The following is a 24,044-nucleotide window of genomic DNA, read 5'->3' as shown; positions in this document are numbered from 1 at the left end:
TGTCTCTGATGCCCTGTGCCTGTGACACTGCTGCAGGTAAGATTTTCATTGCACCTGTGTTTGCATGACAATAAGCTCAGAGTCAGGTTTATTATCACGGACTTAGATGAGGTGAACTGTGTTGTTTTGCGGCAGCAGTACAGCGCAAAGACATAAAATTACTATAAATTACAAAATAAATCAATAGTGCAAAATAAAGGAATAACGAGGGAGTGTTCATGAGATCTGACGGCGGAGGGGAAGGAGCTGTTCCCGAATCGTCGAGTGTGGGTCTTCAGGCTCCTGTACCTCCTCCCTGATGGTAGTAACGAGAAGAGGGCACGTCCCAGGTGGTGAGGGTCCTCAGTGATTTTGACTTTGAGGGAAGGTCATCGATGGAGCAATTGACGACGGTCGTTTCTGGGACCTTGCCCCGGGAAAGCGTTGAAGCATCTTCCTGGAAGACTGGTTTGTTGGTAATGATGGTGTGAAGGTTCATGAAGCTGCAGGTTATGTGATGATGGTGGTCTACTACACCACAATGAGTGGGATGGATCGGGCCATAAGTGGTCTACGAGGTGGAAGGTCCTCGTTGTGAGGAAGGGGTGTTTCCCGCAGGTGGGGGGTGCACAGCAACCCCACCGTGGTCATTGGCTTTGGCGGGGGGGGGGGTTGGAGGAGGGACTGAAGGGATGGCGGAGAGAAGGGGGGATGGGGAGGGAGTGGGGGGTTTGGGGGAGGGGTTGGGGGGATGGGGAGGGGTTGGGGAGGGTTTGAGGGTGGGGAGGGAGTGGGGTTTGGGGGAGGGTTTGAGGGGGATGGGGAGGGGTTGGGGTTGGGGTGGGGGAGGGGGTGGGGGGGAGGGGGATGGAGGGGGAGGGGTTGGGGGGTAGGGGGGAGGGGGATGGAGGGGGAGGGGTTGGGGGGAGGGGGAGGGAGGGGTTGGGGGAGGGGGATGGAGGGGTTGGGGGGGAGGGGGATGGAGGGGGAGGGGTTGGGGGGGAGGGGGATGGAGGGGGAGGGGTTTGGGGGAGGGGGATGGAGGGGGAGGGGTTGGGGGAGGGGGAGGGAGGGGTTGGGGGATGGAGGGGTTGGGGGGGAGGGGGATGGAGGGGGAGGGGTTTGGGGGGAGGGGGATGGAGGGGGAGGGGTTGGGGGGGAGGGGGATGGAGGGGGAGGGGTTTGGGGGGAGGGGGATGGAGGGGGAGGGGTTGGGGGGAGGGGGAGGGAGGGGTTGGGGGATGGAGGGGTTGGGGGGGAGGGGGATGGAGGGGGAGGGGTTTGGGGGGAGGGGTTTGGGGGGAGGGGGATGGAGGGGGAGGGGGTTCCACCCTGGACCACCTGAGCACCAGATGTTGGGCAGATGTGGGCCGGAAGTGAGATGCAGGAAGTGGTCGCGGCTCCCAGCATCCCCCACACGCGAGTAAGATGGCGGCGGAGCAGCAGGAGCCGGCGGTGGTCGATGTGGAAGGTACCGGGGGTGAGGGGAGGGGAGGGGGGACCGGGACCGGGGGTGGGGGCGTGCCGGGGGGAAGGGCAGGGGGCGGCGGGAGCGGGTGGGCAGAGGGCCGGGAATGAGGAGGGAGTCCGGCCCAGGCCCGGGGCCGCGTAACGGGGAGACTGAGGACCCTCCCCTCCTCCCTCCCTCCTCCCCCTCCCCCTCCCTCCTCCCCCTTCCCCCCCTCCCTCCCTCCCCCTCCCCCTCCCCCTCCCCCCTCCCCCCTCCCCTCCCTCCCCCCCTCCCCTCCCCCCCCCTCCCTCCTCCTCCCTCCCCTCCCCTCCCCTCCCCTCCCTCCCCTCCCCTCACTCCCCCCTCCTCCCCCTCCCCTCACTCCCCCCTCCCCCCCTCCCCTCACTCCCCCCCTCCCCCCTCCCCTCACTCCCCCCTCCCCTCACTCCCCCCTCCCCCCCCCCTCCCCTCACTCCCCCCCCTCCCCCCACTCCCCCCCCTCCCCCCTCCCCCCCCACTCCCCCCCCTCCTCCCTCCCCCCACTCCTCCCTCCCCCCTTCCCCTCCCCCCGCAATTTCCCTTCATTCAGTCTATAAGAGACACACATGGACTTCTACTGGTCTTTTCCTTTAGAAGCTCTTAAGATCTCTGTTTATGTTCCTTGCTAGTGTCTCCTCTGTGTTATCAATGCATTGGTGTTCCTTTCAGTACCTGCACCTGTTCCTTTACTATTTGATAATATTATAAGCCTTTTCCCATGATCTAATACTGTCTGCAATTTTGCTTAAACACCTGGTGGGACCACTTTGCCTGATGAGGTTTCTTTTATTTGCCTTAAAGGGATGTATTTTATGTAGTAAAACAGAAAATGCTGCAGATCCTCATCAGGTCGGGCAGCCTTTGTGGAGAAAGAATCAGAATCCATGAAAGGTCGACCTGTATTGATGAAAGGTCATCAATCTGACATCAGCTGTCTGTCTTCCTTTCCACATATCCGTGGCACTTTCTGCTTTTATCCTGGATTTCCAGCATCTGCAGTTATTTATCCTTTCATGGAGGGACAGTGATCCAGCTAGCAGAGCTGCTGCTTCCCAGTGCCAGGGTTCAAACCTGACGTCGGGTGCCATCTGCGTGTGGAGTCTGCACGTTCACCCTGTGACTGTGTGGGTTTCCCCCAGGCACTCTGGTTTCCTTCCACATCTGTACAGTTTAGTAGGTTAAATAAATTAGCCCTTGTAAATTGCCTCTAGTGTGTAGATGAGCGGTGGGGGGGGGAAGTTGACGAGACTGTGGAGAAAAAAGAGGGGATTAACATGGGATTAGTGGAAATGGGTGGTTAACAAGTCACCCTGGACTCGATGGGCCAAAGGGCATGTTTCCGTGCTGTACCTCTCTATTCCCATATGAAAAGGGACAGACATCTGGAGCACAAAAAGATGCCGGAGCTGTGGGTCAGTTGGAGTTTTTAATTTGTTCCTGACACGTGGGGCTGCTGGCAGGGACAGTATATCTGCCGTCCCTGACTGCCCTTGAACTGGATCGGTTGTTGTGCCTTTTTAAGAGGCTCATCACCTTGCTATTGATCTGGACTTTCTTACAAGGCAGGTGAGGTGAGGATGGCAGAGTTCAGTTCAGTGGGACCCATGCATTTTACTCCAGTCTGGCAGGTTCTTGGTCACCGTTAGCAATGCTAACTTTTTAATTTCAGATTCACCTGATTGAGATGTATAACATTATGGGAGGCATAGATATGGTAGGTAGTAAGAATCTTCTCCCCGTGGTGGGGTATCAAAAACAAGAGGGCATCAGTTTAAGGTGAGAGGAGGGAGTATTAAAGAGGATCTGAGGGGTGAGGTTTTTTTTTACACAGAGTTATTGATATCTGGGCTCTGCTTCTAGGGGAGATGGTGGAATCGGATACAGTCATTACGCTTGAGGCATTTAGACAGATGCTTAAGATAAGATCTCTTTATTAGTCACATGTACATTGAAACACACAGGGAAATGCATCTTTTGCATCGAGTGTTCTGGGGACAGCCCGCAAGTGTCGCCATGCTTCTGGCGCCAACATAGCATGCCCACAACTTCCTAACCCGTACGTCTTTGGAATGTGGGAGGAAACCGGAGCACCCGGAGGAAACCCACGCAGACACGGGGAGAATGTACAAACTCCTTACAGACAGTGGCCGGCATAGAAGGATGTGGCCTTAATGTGGGCATGGGATTAGTGTGGATAGGAGTAACGGTTGGCATGGATGTGATGGGCTGAAGGGCCTGTTTCTGTGCCTAAACTTAAGTCCCCTACTGCTTGGTGAGATTTGATTCAGATCATCAGTTCAAGCCTCTGAAAACCTGAATGATGTGTTCCTCGCTCATTAGAAACTGACAGTTGTCTTTTTCCTGGAACCAGTTGGGTAACAGGTCAGACAGCATCTGTGGACATAGAGAAACAGTCAATGTTTTGGGTCCTGGACCCTTCGTCAGGACTGGAAAACAAAGGAGAAAAGTTAGTTTTCAGTAGCAGGGAAGGTGGGGAGGGATTGGTAGAACAAAGGGAATGTGTCTGATAGGGTGAGATCAATGAGGCAGTACCAGTGCATTCATACAGCACAGAAACAGGGCCTTTGGCCCAACTGCTCCTTGCCCGACCAAGATTCCCATCTGAGCTAGTCCCAACATCTTTTAAATGTTGTTATTGTGCCTGCCTCAACCACTCCCTCTGGCAGCTCGTTCCACACACGCACCACCCTCTGCATGAAGAAGTTGCCCCTCATGTCACTTTAAATCTTTCCTCTCACTTTAAACCTGTGTCCTCTAGTTCTTGATTCCCCAACCCTGGGGGAACAGACTGAGTGCACTCACCCTATCGATGCCCCTCATGGGTTTATACACCTCTATAAAGTTTCAGTCTCTGACCTTCCAGGCAATAAAGTCCTAGTGTGCCCAACATCTCCCTGTAATTCAGGTAAAGAAGAAGGTTGTTTTTTTGTTTCACCAATTGAGAGGGTTTGTTACAGAATTATTTAAACGTAAGCAGGAGGCCATTCAGCCCCTGGTGTCTTCTGTCCTTCAGTGCCATTATAGCAGATATTTTACCGCTACACCACATTCCTGTACTAACTTTACAGTGGGATTGGTTTATTATCGTCACTTGTCTGAGGTACAGTGAAAAGCATCTTGCATACCATTTGTACAGATCAATTCATTACACAGTGCATTGAGGTCATATAGGGTAAAAACAATAACAGAATACAGAGCAAAGTGTCACGGCTACAGGGAAGTGCAGTGCAGGTAGCAAGGTCAAAACAAGGTAGATTGTGAGGTCAAGAGTCCATCTCATCGTATAAGGGAACCGTTCAATAATCTTATCACAGTGGGGGAGAAGCTGTCCTTGAGCCTGGTGGTACGTGCCCTCAGGCTCCTGTATCTTCTGCCTGATGGGAGAGGAGAGAAGAGAGAATGACCTGGGTGGGTGGGGTCTTTGATTATGCTGGCTGCTTCACCAAGGCAGCAAGATGTGTAGACAGAGTCCGTGGAGGGGAGGCTGGTTCCGTGATGTGCTGGGCTGTGTCCACAACCCTCTGCAGTTTCTTGCAGTCCTGGGCAGAGCAGTTGCCGTACCAAGCCATGATGCATCCGGATAGGATGCTTTCTGTGGTGCATCGATAAAAGTTGGTGAGAGTCAAAGGGGACAAACCGAATTTCTTTAGCCTCCTGAGGAAGTAGAGGCGCTGGTGAGCTTTCTTGGCCGTGGTGTCTATGTGGTTGGACCAGGACAGGCTATTGGTGATGTTCACTCCCAGGAACTTGAAGCTCTCAACCCTCTCGACCTCAGCACCATTGATGTAGACAGGTGCATGTACACCGCCCCCTTTCCTGAAGTCAATGACCAGCTCTTTTGTTGGATTCCCTTACTATATAATAGTCTGTTGAATATAGTGCAGGAGCCTCCACAACACTTGGGGAATAGAATTCCAAAGATTCACCACTCACTGAGTGAAGAAATTTCTTCTCATCTCTATCCTGAACAGCTAATCCCTTATTCTGAGACCATGACCCCTGGTTCTAGGCACCCCATTCCTGGGAAAACATCCTCCCTGCATCTACCCTGTCCGTAAGATATAAGAGCGGAATTAGGCCATTGGGCCTATCGAGTCTGGTCCGTCATTCAATCGCGGCTGATTTTTCCAACTCCATTCTCCCGCCTTCTCCCTGTTACCCTTAACCCCCTCACTGATCAAGAACCTGTCAACCTCTGCGTTAAACACACCCAATGACTTGGCCTCCACAGCTGTCTGTGGCAACGAATCCCACAGATTCACTGCCCTCTGGCGGAAGAAATTCCTCCTCATCTCTGTTCTAAAGGGACATTTCTAAATATACATTTCATTAAGATCACCTCTCGTTTTTTCCAAATTCAACACGACTAGAAGGTCCGGTCTGTTTAATCTCTCCTCGCGACAGAAATCCAACGTCCAGGAATTAAAGTGGTGAACCTTTGCTACATTCCCTCTTCGCACAATATTCCAGGTACGGTCTCCCCAGGGCCCTGTATACCTTGAGCAGGGTATTTCTTCTCTTGCAATAAAGGCCAACATCTCATCTGCCTTCCTAATCTCCTGCTGCATCTGCATGTCCACTCTCAGTAATTTTTCTTCCGGGACACTCAAACACCTTTCAACCTCACCATTTTAAAAGAAAATGCTCTGCTTTGCTATTTTTCCCCAACAAAGTGGGTGACTTTGCATCATTTTACATTATATTCCCACCTGCCAAGTCTGGAGATAAGAGTCATAGAGCTATATAGCATGGAAACAGACCCTTTGGCCCAACTTGTAGATTGATAGATTGGTTTATTACTGTCACATGTACTGAGGTACGGTGAAAAACTTTCTTTTGTGTGCTGTCCATACAGATCATTTCATCACATCCGTGCATCGAGGTAGTACAAGGGAAAACAATAACAGATTAAAGTGTTACAGTTACAGAGAAAGTGCAGTGCAGGTGCAAGGCCATAAGGAGGTAGATTGTGAGGTCAAGAGTCCATCTTATCGTACTAGGGGACAGTTCAATAGTCTTATAACAGCGGGGTAGAAGCTGTCCTTGAGCCTGGTGGTACGTGCTTTCAGGCTTTTGTATCTTCTGCCCGATGGGAGACGGGAGAAGAGAGAATGTCCGGGGTGGGAGGGGTCTTTGATTATGTTGGCTGCTTTCCCGAGGCAGCGGGAAGTGTAGACAGAGTCCGTGGAGGGGAGGCTGGTTTCCGTGATCTGCTGGCTGTGTCCACAACTCTCTGCAGTTTCTTGCGGTCCTGGGCAGAGCAGTTGCCGTACCAAGCTGTGATGCATCCGGATAGAATGCTTTATGTGGTGCATCGATAAAAATTGGTGAGGGTCAAAAGGGATACATCAAATTTCTTTAGCCTCCTGAGGAAGTAGAGGCACTGGTGAGCTTTCTTGGCCGTGGGGTCTATTGTGGTTGGACCAGGACAGGCTATTGGTGATGTTCACTCCTAGGAACTTGAAGATCTCAACCCTCTCGACCTCATTGCCATGTACTTGTCCATGCAAACCAAGTTCTCTGCCTGTACTAGTCCCATTTGCTTGCGTTTGGCCCATATCCCTCTAAACCTTTCCTATCCATGGACCTGTCTAAATATCTTTTAAACGTAATTGTACCCACCCCAACACTTATGGCAGCTCATTCCATATCCCCACCACCCTCTGGGGGGAAATACTTGCTTCTCAGGTCCCTTTTAAATCTTTCCCCTCTCAACTTAAACCTGTGCCCTCTAGTTTTAGACCCCGCCCACCCTGGGGAAAGGACTGTGACCGTCCACCTTATCTATGCCCCCCGTGATTTTATAAACCTCTACAAGTTCTCCCCTCAACCTCCTATGTTCCAGGGAAAACAGTCCCAGGCTGTCCAGTCTCTCCTCATAACTCAAGCCTTCGATTTCATTTAACATCCTCGTGAACCTTTTCTACACCCTTTCCAGTTTAATGATGTCCTTCATATAGCTGGGTGACCAGAACTGCACACAGTGCTCCAAATGCAGTCCCACCAATGACTTGTACAGCTGTAACATGATGTCTCAACTCCTGTACTCAATGCCCTGACCGATGAAGGCCAGCGTGCCGAACATTGTCTCTGTCTGCCTGTGTTGTGACTTTCTGGGAACAATGTACCTGTATCCCTAGGTCTCTGTGTTCTACAACACTTTCACGGACCCTGCCATTTAGTGTGCAAGTCCTGCCCTGGTTTAGCTTCCCAAAATGTAACACTTCACACTTGGAGGTGGAGATGTGCGATTTGAATTTGTGAATGTTGGTTATGAAAATCCTTGTCCGTTGTAAACCCTTCCGTCAACGGAAAGTTCCTCTGGATTCACTTTAACCAGAGCTGCTTCATTCTGGGCATCTCTGTCGTGTTTCTCAAGCTTCTCTGCTGTAAGAACGAACCCCAGTCTGTATAACTGAAATTGCTCACTTCCCACACCATGCTATGAAATTTTTCCTGCACCATCGGGTAGGAGATACAGGAGCCTGAGGGCACGTCCCACCAGGCTCAAGGACAGCTTCTACCCCACTGTGATAAGACTATTGAACGGTTCCCTTATACGATGAGATGGACTCTGACCTCACGATCTACCTTGTTGTGACCTTGCACCTTATCGCACTGCACTTTCTCTGTAGCTGTGACACTTTACTCTGTACTGTTATTGTTTTTACCTGTACTACCTCAATGCACTCTGTACTAACCCAATGTAACTGCACTGTGTAATGAATTGACCTGTACGATCGGTGTGCAAGTTTTTCACTGGACCTCGGTACAAGTGACAATAATAAACCAATACCAATACGAGTGCTAGTGAGCAGTGCCCAGTACTGATCCGTTGTACTGGAGGTGACAACTGGTGTTTTATTAAATTTAAAAATTAAAATTAAAATTTTATTTACAGTGTGGTAACAGGCCCTTCCGGCCCAACGAGTCTGCGCCACCCATTTTAAACCCAAATTAACCTACCCGTACGTCTTTTTGCAATGTGGGAGGAAACCGGAGCACCCGGAGGAAACCCATGCAGATACGGGAGAACGTACAAACTCCTTACAGACAGCGGCAGGAATTGAACCCCGTTCGCTGGCGCTGTAATAGCATCACGCTAACCGCTACACTACTGTGCCGCCCATATGAAAGATACATATCTTTCATTTCTAGATTAGATTAATTAGTTTCTTGTCACGTACACCAGGGTGCAATGCAATTCGTTGTCCACATGAGTAAACAGTACACATGATAATAGATACGACAAGCACAACACAGCAAAGCTTGTAGTGCAACCTGAAGTAGTGCAAAAAGAACTGCTCAAGAGACAATAATGGAATAGCCAACGGGTAGAAGGGTACGAGAGATAGAATTCAGAGTAAGAGCACTGTTTAAGCCTCTGTGTACAGGATCCTTGGGTTTGGCTACTGCCTGAGGCTGTTTGTACCCTCGATGTTATACTTATCTAACGGCAGGGATAGGAAGTCTAGCTCTACCACTGTACAATCACCCAGCTTTGCCCCACCTCAGCTCATCTGCCGTGGAAGCCCCTGTCACTTCTGACTGAGGGTTATCCAGCCACTGCCCTAACGTGCACCACCTCCCAGCTGCACCAGGCCGAGCAACCTACAACTGCTCCCACATAAGTAGTGCCTTGAACTTAAAGTTCCTTCTTTAGACTTGCCCTCCCACCAGTCTAACTTCTGCAGTCTCTCTGCCAACCACACTCCATTCTTCTCCGGTCTTCTGGTCCATCCTGATTTCCGTCACTCCCGAGCTCTGGAATTCGCTCCCTGAACCTCCTCGTTCTCCTCAAGGTGCACCTCACAACTGACCCCACCTCTGCTATTCTCTCATGTTGGATTCTATTTTGTGCTGCTCCTGAGAAGGACCCTGTATGAATGAACGTTGCCGCCAATGTTGAGAGCTGGAGCAGCACGTTGTGGTGAGATGTAATTTTACTGCTGAGCTATTCAACTTGGGTGGCCTCACAGTCATGGCAACTCTCCCGCAGGCACGTAATGTGAACGGCACAGAGAAACAGTTAGCGTTTAAGAAGCCTCTTCAGGATTAGTGGGGGATCGGGACGAGGTGGTTTTTTTGAATAGCAGGCAATGGGGTGTTCTGCGTTGAGTTAATATCTTGCCCCCTCTCTTCCTGTAGCAGTTAACTTTCTGGCTTATGATGAAGCCATCATGGCTCAACAGGACCGGATCCAACAGGAGGTGAGTTCTGGGAGGCCTTCAGGTGAGCTGGGAGCAGGATAACAGCTTGTCCCGTCTTGTATCGGGTTGGGAGGGGCTATGGAGAATGTCCTGGTGTAACACTTTCCCTGTTTGTTCGTGATTCCTCCCTTCGGGGTTCTAGCCAGCTGACTCATCTGAAATAAAACTTAAAATGCAGGGTGTCTGTCCGTCGAAAGAGACGGGGCAAGTAGATGGGGGGCGGTGAGAATTGCCTCACACCCTGCCCCCCAGAATTCCCGCACTGGTCTCTGCTCCCCATTGCCTTGTGCACTGACCAGGCAGCATGAGATATAGAAGCAGGTAGAGGCCATTGTGCCCCTCGAGCCTACCCCACCATTCAGTACGATCACAGCAGATCTTTTTCCTGCCACTTCCATAGAGTCACACAGCAGGGAAACAGGCCCTTCGGCCCAACTCGTCAATGTCGACCAAGATACCCATCTAAGCCGGTCCCATTTGCCTGCATTTGGCCCATATCCCTCTGAACCTTTCCCATCCATGGACCTGGCTTTTAAATGTTGTTGTGGTACCTGCCTCACCCACTTCCTCTGGCAGCTTGTTCCACACACCCACCACCCTCAGGTCCCTTTTAAATCTTTCCCCTTTCACTTTAAACCTGTGCTCTTAGTTCTTGATTCCATTTCCCTGGGAAAAAGAGTGTGTGCTTTCACCCTATCCATGCCCTTCGTGACTTTATACACCTCGATTAAGTCACCCCTCAGTCTCCTACATTCCAAGGAATAAAGTCCCAGCCTGCCTGACCTCTCAGAGAGACTCAGACCCTCGAGTCCCGGCAACATCCTTGTAAATCATTCTCATAAGTTTCCTACACTAACTCCATAATCCTTGATTGGCTCTCTCTCTCTCTCTCTCACGCTCTCTCTCTCTCTCTCGCTCTCTCTGACTTGAATTCTCCTGGGGAGAGGATTCAAAACATTCGCCATGCCTCTGGGTGCAGAACTTTTTTCTCACCTCTGTCATGAGTGCTGGACCCCTTATTGTGATACTTTATTACATTCATTCAAGAGGTGTGAACCGCAGCATTTAACTGCCCATCCCTAGTTGCCCCTGAGAAGATGGTGGTGAGCTGCCTTCTCGAACCGCTGCAGTCCTTGAGGTGTGGGTACACAGGGAGGGAGTTCCAGGACTTTGACCCAGCGATGGTGAAGGAACGGTGATATGTTTCCAAGTCAGGATGGAGGGCAACTTCTGAGGGGTGGTGTTCCCTGGTTCCAGACACCCCAGCCCAGAGAAACATCAACTCCCACTCAAGCCCCTAGATGTTTTTCTCACGTTCAATGAGATCGCCTCTCATTCTTCTGAGCAATACAGAGTGCAGATCTGTTCTGTGTCATCTCTCCACTGTCTCAGTACCACCCTGGTGAGCAGGATGTCCAGCCACGGGCACTGCACGCACTTCCTGAGCTGCCCTGGGTGTGCTGGTGTGGGAGCAGGAACTAGGAACCCCGGCTGTGGAGCACCAAGGCCGCAGCCTTGCTGTGTGGGGCACAGCGAGGGTCTGTGTTCCCTTGAGTGACGCGCGCCTTCTCTCCCTCAGATAGCAACGACGAACCCACTGGTGTCGGACAAGTTGGACTTGTCGGTGCTCTACAAAGAATATGCAGAGGACGACCAGGTCTACCAGCTAAAGGTCAAGGTGAGCACTCTGGGGCGGCACGAAGGAGGCAAGGGAAATGAATCACTATCTGAAAGGTTGGACAGTAGGGAGTGGGCAAGCAACTGCGACTGCTCTTACATAGAGCCAGTACAGACTTGATGGGCTGAACGGCCTCCTCCTGCACTTTAACCATTCTCGTGCGCTGATGGTGTTCATCAGCGCTGCCCAGGTTGTACTGTGCCGCAGGATAGGTCTGAGGGTCTGCTGCCTATGGAAGCGGCTGCTTGGGTCACCCCAGGCACTGAGGCTCCGGTCTCTGCTCTGAGGGTGCTGCTCGGAGCAGGTTGCTGAGCTCTCCCCTGGTGCAGCTTTGACCTCCTTTGACGGGTCAAATGCAGCGAGCACAAGTGCAGAAGAGCTCCGTTGCAACCACTTTGTCTGCCCAAATTCCCTTGCAACAGAAATTAATTGAGTGCCCTTTGGTAGGGGGTTTCAGGGTAGGGTAGGTGCATGAGAAGATTTCAGCATTGCCAGGGCATCTTGGAACAATCCGCAGCTCTCAGTGTGGTGTCTGCTTTGAAAGATAAAGCAACAGTGTCTGTGGAGGGGTTAAGATCATAAGATTATCGGCAGTTCCTCCCCACCCCCACACACAGATGCTGCGCGACCTGCTGAGCTCCCCCAGCGGAGTTTGTTGTTGCTTTGGGTGCCTGTTATACCCTGCAGTGCCACAAGAGTGCAGCAGTGCCTCGGTTGGCGGCTGGCAGTCAGTGGGTCAGCTCACACCTCGAGCCCCTCCTGGTGTTCCTGCTGTGTACTCCAGACCCAGTTTGCCTGTACTCTCTGTGATGGCAGTGTACAGCCGGAGGGGTGGGGGACTGAAACCCTGGGGGGAGGGGGTAGCGAAACCCTCGGGGATGGAGGGGGAGGAGGGAGGGGAAGGGACTTGGGAGGTGGGGGCAGAGGAGGAGAGGACCATGAGGGGCTGGTGGGGGAAGCAGGGAGACTCCGGGGGGTGGGGGGGGGAGGAAGGAGAGAGACCACGAGGAGCTTGAGGGTGGGGTGGTGTCAGGAAGATTCCAAAGGGCCGGGGGGGGGGGGGGGGGGCAGGAGGGTGACTCTGATAAGGTGGAGAAGGGAGGGAAGGGACACTGAGGGGGGAGGAGGAGGGAGGGAGACACTGAGGGGCTGGAGGAGGAGGGAGGCAGACACTGAGGGGCTGGAGGAGGAGGGAGGGAGATACTGAGGGGCCGGAGGGAGACTCTGAGGGGGGAGGATGATGGATGCAGTGTAAGCTTGGGCAGCCCCTGTCCTGCCAAGGTGGGATGTCTGCCCCCTTGACGTCCATCCCTCTGCTCCCTGCAGGACCTGCACAATCGCTACTGCTGCATCCGCAAGACCCGGCCCGACGGGAACTGCTTCTACCGAGCGTTCGGCTTCGCTCACCTCGAGGCGCTGCTGGACAACAGCAAAGAGCTACAGAAGTACAAGACCCCCACCTCCTCCGGCATGTCGGGCTGTCCCTACCCTCCCGCACCCACCCCCCGCCCATCCCCAGTGTTTCCCTGCCCACACCCCCCCATCCCCTTGGAATCTCCCTCATTTGCCCCAGCTCATCGGGTCTCCTCCCTGCCCTGGCCCCCCCAGTCTCCCCACCCCTCCCCCAAATCATCATCTGACCCCTCCCCATCACCTCTCCACCACCCACCAATCTTTCATGTCCTCCAGCCTGTGTATGTTTGTATGTGTGTGTGTCTGTGAGTGTGTGTTTGTGTGAGGCTGTGTGTGTTTGTGTCTGTGAGTGTGTGTGTTTTGTGTCTGTGAGTGTGTGTGTTTTGTGTCTGTGAGTGTGTGTGTTTTGTGTCTGTGAGTGTGTGTGTTTTGTGTCTGTGAGTGTGTGTGTATGTCTGTGAGTGTGTGTGTATGTCTGTGAGTGTGTGTGTATATGTCTGTGAGTGTGTGTGTATGTGTGTCTGTGAGTGTGTGTGTATGTGTGTCTGTGAGTGTGTGTGTATGTGTGTCTGTGAGTGTGTTTGTGTGTCTGTGAGTGTGTGTTTGTGTGTCTGTGAGTGTGCGTGTGTGTGTCTGTGAGTGTGCGTGTATATGTCTGTGAGTGTGTGTGTATATGTCTGTGAGTGTGTGTGTATATGTCTGTGAGTGTGTGTTTGTGAGGCTGTGTGTTAGAATTTCAGTGTGTGAGAGAGAGAGTCTGTTTGTGTGCATGTTTGAGACAGAGCCACTGTGTGTGTCAGAGAGTGTGTGTGTTTTTGTGTCTGAGAGTGTGTGTTTGTGAGAATGAGTGTGTGTGCCAAGCAGTGGGGCGGTGATAGATTTTGGCCGATCTCTCCGGTGACAGGTCTGACGGTTTCCCTGCCTTCCCTTTCAGGTTTAAAGCTATAGCCTCCAAAAGCAAAGAGGATCTGGTGACCCAGGGCTTCACCGAGTTCACCATCGAGGATTTCCACAACACGGTGAGGGAGCCTGTCCCTGCTGGCCTGGTGCAGTGGGGCAATGTAGTCCATGGGGACTGGGGGGATTAAACCCACCCTCGGTCCCGGGTTTTATCTTTAGAAAAATATCCGTGGCCAAACTTGGGTCAGTGCCCCCAGAGCTGAAATCTTGGCATCTGGCTCCCAACGCAGTCCTGGTCAGAGATCCCACCTCCGAGCTCTGGGCTTCCCCCCCACCCCCCTGGCGCGAGGCGCAGAGGAGATTCACCAGCATGTAGCCTGGATGAGGAGAGCTCCAGCTGTGAGCAGAGACGGGCTGCATTTTACCCGCAGTGGACGGGGCTGAGGGCCGACCTTGCTGGAGCTGTGCAAATCTGAGAGAGGCACAGTTAGTGAGGACAGAAGTAAGTAAGCTAGAGGGCGTAGAGATTCGGGAAAAGGGCAAGAGGAGATCCCCGAGGACGGTTGGAATGTGGAAATGGTGCAGGCAGAGACTCTCACTACACGTGAGAACAAGCACGTGAATCAGCGAGGCAGAGAAGGCTACGGACCCTGGTAAATGGGGTCGGTGGAAGGGGTTGGTGTGGACACGGTGGGCTGAAGGATTATTTATTGGATTATTACTGTCACGTGTACCGAGATACTGCAAAACGCTTTTGCTCTGTCTGCCATCCAGACAGATCGTTCCCTACATCAGTACATCGAGGTAGTAAAAAGAATGTAGTGTTACAGTTACAGAGAGAGTGCAGTGCTGGTAGACATAAGGTGCAAGGGCCACGGCAAGGTAGATTGGGAGGTCAAGAGTTCATCTTTTAGCATTTGAAAGGTCCATTCAGGAGTCTTACGACAGTGGGACAGAAGCTGTCCTTGAGCCTGGTGGTACGTGCTTTCAGGCGTTTGTATCTTCTGCCCAATGGGTGAAGAGAGAATGTCCGGGGTGGGTGGGGTCTTTGATTATGTCGGCTACTTTACTGAGGCAGTGGGAAGTGTAGACAGAGTCCGCAGAGGGGAGGCTGGTGTCCGTGATGTGCTGAGCTGTGTCCACAACGCCCTGCAGTTCCTTGCGGTCCCGGGCAGAGCAGTTGCCGTCCCGAGCCGTGATGCATTCTATGGTGCATCTGTAAAAAAATTGGTGAGGTCATTGGGGCCTTGCTGCATTTCCTTAGCCTCCTGAGGAAGTAGGGCCGGTGTGGCGATGTTGGGTTGAACTGAGCTTGTCCACGTGACAACGTGTTGAGCTGGCAGAGCCAGGAACGCGGTGAGGTTCAGTCACTGCAAACCCCCAGCCCAAGCTCACGGGGCAGGGGGCAGTCAAAGCCTCTCACCTGACCGACCCAGGCGGCATTGACTGGCTGTCGAATCCATCGTCAGCACTCCCCCCATGCCGCTTCTCAGCCCCCGCCCTGTCGAGGATCGGCCTCTCACCTCCTGTGTCCCTTCCCAGTTCATGGATGTGATCGACCTGGTGGAGAAGCAGGGGTCCTTGGCCAACCTGCTGACGGCCTTCAATGACCAGAGCACGTCAGACTACCTCGTCGTTTACCTCCGGCTACTCACCTCGGGTTACCTGCAGCGCGAGACGGCGTTCTTTGAGCACTTCATTGAGGGGGGCCGGACGGTCAAGGAGTTCTGTCAGCAGGTGAGGCTGCTCAGGGAGTGGGGGGGAGTGCAGGGAAATCGTGGTAATAATAAATACAGGGGGTGGGGGTGAGGGGACGGTGCGAGGGAGGGGTGAGGGGAGGGAGGGGGAGGGAGTGGGGTGAGAGGGTGGGAGGGAGGGGGCGAAGGGGAGGGGGCAATAGAAAATGAGAAAGCAAAGCTCGAGGAAAATTTGGATTGGTGAGCTGGCATAGATGATGGGCTGAATGGCTGCTATGAGGAAATATGCGGGTGTGGGGGGGTGGTTTGGGGAAACGAAGGGCAGTTGGTTGACCGTTTGCTCCCCACCCCCCAGGAGGTGGAGCCGATGGCCAAGGAGAGTGACCACATCCACATCATCGCTCTGGCCCAGGCACTGGACACCCCGATCCGGGTGGAGTACATGGACCGTGGAGAGGGCGGCACCACCAACCAGCACATCTTCCCTGAGGGCTCGGAGCCCCGAGTCTTCCTGCTGTACAGGCCGGGACATTACGACATTCTCTATAAATAGGTGTACAGGTGGAGAGTGCGGAGAAATGATCGGTTATTGTACAGAGTTATGTGGTTGTAAATGATGGGCAGTCACCCACCACCCCACCTCCCACTTTGTTACATGAGCTGTCACCTTATTGGGGGGAGCTGGGCTCACGCTCACACACTCGTGCACTCTCACTCACAAACTCTCTCAGCCTCTCACACTTGCTCTCAAGCTCATACTTACAGACACACATCTTCACACAAAATCACACTCTCACACTCACGCACACACACACACTCACACAGTCTCACACCCAATTACACACTCTCACACTCATCACACCCACAATCTCTCGTGCACACTGGCGCGCGTGCACACGCACGCACAGACCTCGCTCACTGCTTTCCTTCTGAAGTTGGGACCTTTCTCTCCCTCCCTCTCCCCATCACCAACTCCTTCCCCCCGTCTTTGCCCCCAGCCCACCAGGCTCCTATCTGCCACCCTCTGATATCCTCTTCCCCCCTTGGTCCCCATCTCCCTTGCCCCTTGCTCCACTCTCCCCTTGTGGCCCACCTCCGATTTCTTATGTTATGGTCCCTTCCGACATTTCCCCCTCCAACCACCCCTTCTTTCTGACCCCTCCTCTCTATTTCCCTGATTCCTCCTTTCCACTCTCATACACACATCAGTGTCCCAGCAAGTGTGGGGTCCCACTGGGTATTGCAGGGAAGCTCTCCCACCCCCCATGTCTCAGTTGAGTCCCGTCCCTGAGACACAGTGTGAGTAACATTTGACCCACGGGGGTAACCACTTGAAGCACTCCAGACACCCCCCGATGACTGAGCCGGGCACCGGGGTTGATGTTATATACCGACCTCCCCAGGGAGACGCAGCGGAAGTCCCAGTCCGTCCTTCCTTGTGCTGCTGGCAGCTGGGACCTTAACCGAGACCCGCGGTGCTGCGTGAGGAGGATCGTCTGGGACCCGGTCTCTGCAGAACTCAGTGTGATCCCCCCCCGCCTCTTTCTCTTTCTCCCCTCCCCCAGGTGCTGAGAGCTGCAGTAACTGGGTCCCGGGTGTTGGTGACATTGAGGTGGGATCGGGAGGGGGAGGGCAGTCTGCACTGAGCTGTGGCAGTACACACGTGGCCGGGCTGTGGAAAACACACCGCCTCGGGGTAAACGCAGTCCTGCTTCAGCCCGCCCTCTGTGTGTGGGGGCGAGGGTGGGGTGGGGGCGGTGGGCCCTCTGAGTGAGGGGGCTCCACCGTGGTGTGAAGAGTGGTGAGTGAGCTCACCCCCCCCTTCAATAAACCGGCTCCATCCCTAACCCAGCGTCCTGTCTGCCTTTTACTGTTGGTGGGGGGGGGGGCGGGGGAAGAGAAGGAGGGAGGGAGATGAGAGGGAGGGGATGGGGGCAAAGCAGAGTGGGAGCAGAGGGTGTGTTTGACGGTGAGCCCTGAGTGCACGATTCCCCACCTGAGGGGGGAGGGGTGGGGGAGGGACCCTCCATGTGGGACCCTCAGCCCCCCCCCCCACCATTCCCACGGTGAGCCAGGTGCGGGGCTCTCAAGCAGCAGCCGCAAGTGAGGGAAACCCCTCGCGCTGGGCCATCGCCGAGCGTGTGCACGGCAATCGGGTGACATGACGGTGGAAACTGTTGAATTGATTCAAGCTGTGACAGGAGAGGGAGGCTGCTGCTCACACAGCACACAGTTGCTCGGCTGGTTCCTGTGGTTTGATCTGCTCCAAACAGCAGTGTCTCGGGTTGTCCGGTGGGGGCGGTCTCACTGTGGACGATGGGTGAGTGTGGGTGACCCTGCCGGGCATCTCAGAAATGGCCACTTCCCAGTGACAGGGTGGTGTCCCAGTGCCTGGCTGGAGAGTCCAACTCTCAGACTGATCTCCCGTGACCCTGCCTTCGGGGGTCAAGGTATTGGCTTATTATTGTCACTTGTACTGAGGTCCAGTGAAAAACTTGTCTTGCATACCGATGGTACAGGTCATTTCATTACACAGTGCAGTTACATTGAGTTAGTACAGGGTGCATTGATGTAGTACAGGTAAAAACAATAACAGTACAGAGTAAAGTGTCACAGCTACAGAGCAAGTGCAGTGCAATAAGGTGCAAGGTCACAACAAGGTAGATTGTGAGGTCAGAGTCCATCTCATCGTATAAGGACTCAGGTTAAGGAGGAGCTGTCAAGTGTTCCAGCTTAAACGTCAACTAATTTAGCCGTGGTGGGAGCACTGTGTGTAGTTGTGGTCGCCACACCGTAGCAAGGAGGTGACTACACTGGGGAGGGTGCAGCAGGGATTCCCCAGGACATTGCCTGGGATGGAGCGTTTCAGTGACCAGGACAGATCGGAGAGGCTGGGGACTGTTCTCCCTGGAGCCGAGGAGGCTGACAGGGGACCGGATGGAGGTGGACAGGATTGAGCAGTGTCGATGGTAAGAAACCTTTCCCCGCGGCAGAGGTTTGGACGGCACCTGAGGGAGGACCTGCTCACTCGGTGTGGGGTGGGGAGCTGGTTGGAATGTGGAATGCACTGCATGAGGGGGCGGTGGAGGCAGAGACCCACACAACATTGAAGTATCTGGGCCAGCACTCGAATCGCCACGGCAGAGAAGGTATGGACCGAGTGCTGGTGAATGGGATTACTACAGAACGTGCAAACTCCACGCACACGCGCGCATGCACTCTGGGGCTGGGAGGGAGCTGCACCACCTGCCGCACCACAGTGCCGCCTGTGACCGTAATTTCACTTTTCCTGGTATTAATTTCTGTCTGTATTAATAATGGGAACTGCCTATGTAAACGTCACGTTGTTCTTACACCTTCCTACCAGTAGGGGTGCTGTAATGTCCTCCCAGCAAGGTAAGTTAATTGGTTTATTACTGTCACATGTACCGAGGTCCAGTGGAAAACTTTGTCTTGCATGCCGTCCATACAGATCATCTCATCACAACAGTGCTTTGAGGTAGTACACAGGAAAATAACAGAATGCAGAGTGAAGTGTCACAGTTACAGAGAAAGTGCAGAGCAGGCAGACAATAAGGTGCAAGGTCATAACGAGGTAGATTGTGAGGTCAAGAGTCCATTTTATTGTACTAGGAGACTATTCAATATCCAATAACAGCAGGATAGAAGCCGTCCTTGAGCCTGGTGGGACGTGCTTCCAGGCTTTTGTATCTTCTGCCCAACGTGAGGGGGGGGGGAAGAGAGAATGTCCGGGGTGGGAGGGGTCTTTGATTATGTCGGCTGCTTTCCTGAGGCAGCGGGAAGTGTAGACGGAGTCCATGGAGGGGAGGCTGGTTTCTGTGATGCGCTGGGCTGTGTCCACTACTCTCTGCAGTTTCTTGCGGTCCCGGGCAGAGCAGTTGCTGTCCTGAGCCGTGACACATCCGGATAGGATGCTTTCTGTGGCGCATCGGTAAAAGTTGGTGAGGGTCAAAGGGGACATGCTGAATTTCTTTAGCCTCCTGAGGAAGTAGAGGCGCTGGTGAGCTTTCTTGGCTATGGCGTCTACGTGGTTGGACCAGGACAGGGTATTGGTGATGTTCACTCCTAGTAACGTGAAGCTCTCAACCCTCTCAACCTCAGCAGCACCGTTGACATAGACCGGAGCACGTGCACCACCCCCTGAGGTGCTCAGACGCAGAAAAGGCTGAATGACTCCAATGTGATGGGTGAGGGGTGGGATGTGTGGTGGGGTGGAAGTGCAGTGGACACCAAGGGTTGTCCTCAGCAGAAGGGGCGGGAGGGCATGAAAAGGGCAGGGAAGTGGGGGTTCAACAGTTGGTAGCTCAGCCCCACGTGTCAGTCTCTGCTCCTGGGTGGCATTCGCTGGCTCTGACTTTGAGTTCCTGTGGCTTCCACCAGGGTCAGAAATAACCCAGGTCCTTGTGAACAACGTTTCTGCCTCGCTCCCCTCAACCTCACCACACCCATCCCACGATTGTGTTGAGAAGAGGGGAGCCCCCTTTCGCTTAAAGTCCACGGACAGACGATGCATCCTCCTCTTTCCGTGTCCCCCACCTCGCAGAGTGGTCTACGTGCTCTCTGCCAGCCTTGGCTTTTTATTTTTAAACAAAGCTCCCAGAGGCTAGGGATCAAAGTCTGCCAGGGTTTAACGGTTTGCTGTCCAGGCTGGTCCCTCAGCTTTCCCAGACAGCGCGCCGTTCCTCCACGGGTCAGTCACAGCCTCGCCCCTCCCCAGCGGAAGTAGGTGACGTGTGGCTCATGGGGAATCAACTGCAGAGCCTCTGCTCTGCCTTCCAGTTACGGTGAACTTACCCCATGGTAACTGGGACCTCACCAAGTGTAGCTACACTGTTCCCTGCTGACGACACTGGGAGGGAGGTGGTATTCTTGGGAAGCCTCAGGAATGGCTGGTGATGTAACGGGGTCAGGATTAGGAATTCTGGTTCAAAGATAAAACATGAGTGGGTCGGGATCTTTCCCAGCCAGGGACAGCTGAACGTTCCTCAAGCCTCCCTGCTTCATCAGTGCAGGAGATCCACCCAAAGTGGTGCCTGTTTGGGCAAGGTCATGCTCTGACCCTGTGCTGATCTTTAACCTCTAACTAAAGAGGGTGTAGGGAGGGGGTTAGAAAGGGTCCCTGCGAGGTGTTGACATTTGGTGCAGTTGTGGACAGTGAGGAAGGTTGTTGAAGGACACAGCAGGATTTAGGTCAGTTGCAGATATGGGTGGAGAAATGGCAGATGGGGTTTAATCCGGGCAAGTGCGAGGGGTTGCACTTCGGGTCAAATATAAGGGGAAAGTATAAAGGTAGGACCCTTGGGTCCATTGATGTATAAAGGGATCTTGGGGTCCAAGTCCATCACAACTAGATAGGGCGGTGAAGAAGGCGTACAGCATGCTTGCCTTCATTAAGAATTGGTATTGGTTTATTATTGTCACTTGTACCGAGGTCCAGTGAAAAACTTGTCTTGCATACCATTTGTACAGATCAATTCATTACATAGGGAATTGATGTAGTACAAGTAAAAACAATAACAGTACAGAGTAAAGTGTCACAGCTACAGGGAAGTGTATTGCAGGCAGACAATAAGGTGCAAGGTCAAACAAGATAGATTATGAGGTCAAGAGTCCATCTCATTTGTATAAGGGAACCGTTCAATAGCGGGATAGAAGCTGTCCTTGAGCCTGGTGGTACGTGTCCTCAGGCTCCTGTATCTTCTGTCCGATGGAAGAAGGGAGGAGAGAGAATGACCCGGGTGGGTGGGGTCTTTGATTATGCTGGCTGCTCTGCCAAGGCAGCGAGAGGTAAAGACCATGGAGGGGAGGCTGGTGTCCGTGATGCGCTGGGCTGTTACACACGGACATGGGTTCAAATCCCAGCACAGCTGGGGAATTATCTCAGGTAATCCAAAAAAATAACAATGGAATATTTATAGAGTTAGAGCCATACAGCACGGAAACAGGCCCTTCGGCCCAACATGTCCATGCTGACCGAGTTGTCTACCCGAGCTAGTCTCATTTGCCTGCGTTTGCCAATACCCCTCTAAATGTTTCCTATCCATCTCCAAATGGCTTTTAAACATTGTTAATGTACCTGCCTCAGCCACTTCCTCTGGCAACTCGTTCCAAGTACAGACTCCCCTCTGTGTGAGAAACCTGCCCCTCAGCTCCCTTTTCAATCTCTCCCCTCTCACCTTAACCTGTGCCCTCTAGGTTAAGACTCCCCTCCCCTGGGGAAAAGACTGTGACCTTCCACCTTATCGATGCCCCTCCTGATTTTACAAACCTCTTTAAAGTCACCCCTCAGCCTCCTTCAGTCCAGGGAAAACAGGTCCAGTCTCTCCTTATAACTTGAGCCCTCCGGTCCCAGTAACGTCCCTGTGAATCTTTTCTGGCCCCCCCCTCCAGCCTAGTCACATCCTTCCTGTACCCAGGTGACCAGAACTGCGCACAATACTCCATGTGTGAACTCACCAGCATCTTGACATGATGTCCCCGACCAATGAAGGCCTGTGTGGCAAACATCTTCCTCACCACCGTCTACCTGTGTCTCCACTTTCAGGGAATCATGTGCCTGTACTCCAAGGTCCCCCTGTTCTACAACACTCTCCAGTGCCCTACCATTTACTGTGTAGGTCCTGCCCCGGTTTAACTTACCCAAATGCAACACCTCACACTTGTCCCAGTTAAATTCCATCTGCCATTTCTTGGCCCAGTTGGCCTGGATCCCCTTGTAAACCTGGATTAACCCTTTTCACTGTCCACCACACCACCAATGTTGGTGTCGTCCACCTGAAGTAAGAGTATGTCTCTGTGACGTGTAGAAACAAGCTCTTCGGCCGACCACGTCCAGACTGACAGACAAACGCTCATCCACACCAAACCCAACGTCAGCACTTGGTCTGTACCGTCTGTGCCTCGATACTCCGGTCTTTGTCGAGATACCTGTTACACGCTGTGCGAGCCTCTGCCTCCAGGTACCAATCGCCCCCGCCCCCGGACTCCTCCTTAAACCTCTGTGTCTTCACCTCCAGACTTTGGTCTTCCAGATACTTCCCATTGCCTCGAAAGGGCAGCCGAACCCCCTGGAGTTATTTCCCTCATTGCATCTTCCTTCCCCTTTCCAGGGATCAGTCGGTCAGCCCAGAGTGTGCACACAGCAAGATCCCAGACAGCTGTCTAAGGGGTGGGGGGGATTGGGGGGGGGGGGGGGGGGGGGGGGGGGGGGGGGGTGGGTTCCTCAGAACGGTCGCGTTAAACGTTCACCCTTTTCTGTGCTGAGGAGCATTTACAGGCGCTTGGCTTCAACCTCTTCACCCTTCCCCCCTCTCCCCTTCCTCCCCTCCCCCCTCCCTCCGCCCTCCCCTCCCCCCCTCTCCCCTCCCTCCGCCCTCCCCTCCCCCCCTCCCCTACCTCCCCTCCTCCACCTCCCCACCTCCCCTCCCCCACCTCCCCTCCCTTCCCCCCCTCTCCCCTTCCCCCCCTCTCCCCTCCCCCCCTCTCCCCTTCCCCCTCCCTCCCCTTCCCCCTCCCTCCCCTTCCCCCTCCCTCCCCTCTTCCCCCTCCCCCCTCCCTCCCCTCTTCCCCCTCCCCCCTCCCTCCCCTCTTCCCCCTCCCCCCTCCCTCCCCTCTTCCCCCTCCCTCCTCACCCTCTCCCCCTCCCTCCTCACCCTCTCCCCCCTCCCTCCTCACCCTCTCCCCCCTCACCCTCTCCCCCCTCCCCCCTCACCCTCTCCCCCCTCCCTCCTCACCCTCTCCCCCTCCCCCTCCCTCCTCACCCTCTCCCCCTCCCCCTCCCTCCTCCCCCTCTCCCCCTCCCCCTCCCTCCTCACCCTCTGCCCATCCCCCTCCCTCCTCACCCTCTCCCCCCCCCCCTCCCTCCTCACCCTCTCCCCCCTCCTCCCCTCACCCTCTCCCCCCTCACCCTCTCCCCCCTCACCCTCTCCCCCCTCCCTCCTCACCCTCTCCCCCCTCCCTCCTCACCCTCTCCCCCCTCCCTCCTCACCCTCTCCCTCCTCACCCTCCCCCCTTTCCCCTTCCCTCCCTCTCTCCCCCCCTCTCCTCCCCCCTCCCTCCTTCTCCAGTCTCTCCCCTTGCCTCCCCCTCCTCTCCCCTCCCACCTCCTTCCCCCCACCCCTCAGTACGGTGGGGGGGGGGTGCGACCACCGGTGAGTGTTGTTGAAGAGCAGAGAGTTAACCAAAAGGGGAAAAAAAACTTTATTGAACCAGTAAATTTACAACGGTGGGGGGTGGGGGGTGGGGGAAGCGAGCTTAGTGAGGGAGGGAGGGAGTGGAAGGATCGGGGGGGGGGGGGCCAAAATCCAGAGACAGCAAAATAACAGCAAAAACAAACTATGTACAGAGAGTCCCCGGGCACGTGGGGGAGGGAGACCGAGACCCTCCCCTCTCACCCAGGGGCTGTGTGCAGAGTAACAGTGCCTGGTACAGGCCTGAGGCAGGTCCCACCCCCTCTTGGGGGGGGGGGGGGGGAGGTGACCAGTCCAGGGCCCTGCTGGTGACTGGTGGGGGGTGGGGGGGGGGGTGGTGGAGGAACGACCTGAGTGGAGCTCACCCTGGAGACAGACAGTTCAGGGGGGAGATTGGGGGGGGGGGGGGGGTTTGGGGTGGGAGACGGGATGCCGAGACTTCAACCC

General features: G+C 54.2%; 1 protein-coding gene across 1 annotated transcript; it reads left to right on the top strand.

Annotated features, from left to right (window-relative positions):
- Window positions 1-1,336: 1,336 nt before the first annotated feature.
- On the top strand, window positions 1,337-17,232 carry otub1b (OTU deubiquitinase, ubiquitin aldehyde binding 1b). Its single transcript, XM_052045010.1, has 7 exons — window positions 1,337-1,450; window positions 9,638-9,699; window positions 11,279-11,377; window positions 12,704-12,822; window positions 13,725-13,809; window positions 15,233-15,427; window positions 15,743-17,232. Exons 1-7 carry the CDS (start codon window positions 1,408-1,410, stop codon window positions 15,938-15,940), a joined length of 801 nt encoding a protein of 266 aa, XP_051900970.1. The 5' UTR covers window positions 1,337-1,407; the 3' UTR covers window positions 15,941-17,232.
- The last annotated feature ends 6,812 nt before the right edge of the window (window positions 17,233-24,044 follow it).

This window comes from Pristis pectinata, chromosome 38 (genome assembly GCF_009764475.1).
Source record: "Pristis pectinata isolate sPriPec2 chromosome 38, sPriPec2.1.pri, whole genome shotgun sequence".
NCBI lineage: Eukaryota > Metazoa > Chordata > Chondrichthyes > Rhinopristiformes > Pristidae > Pristis > Pristis pectinata.
Note: the sequence above shows the minus strand (reverse complement) of the source record. Positions and strands in the feature narration are given on the sequence as shown.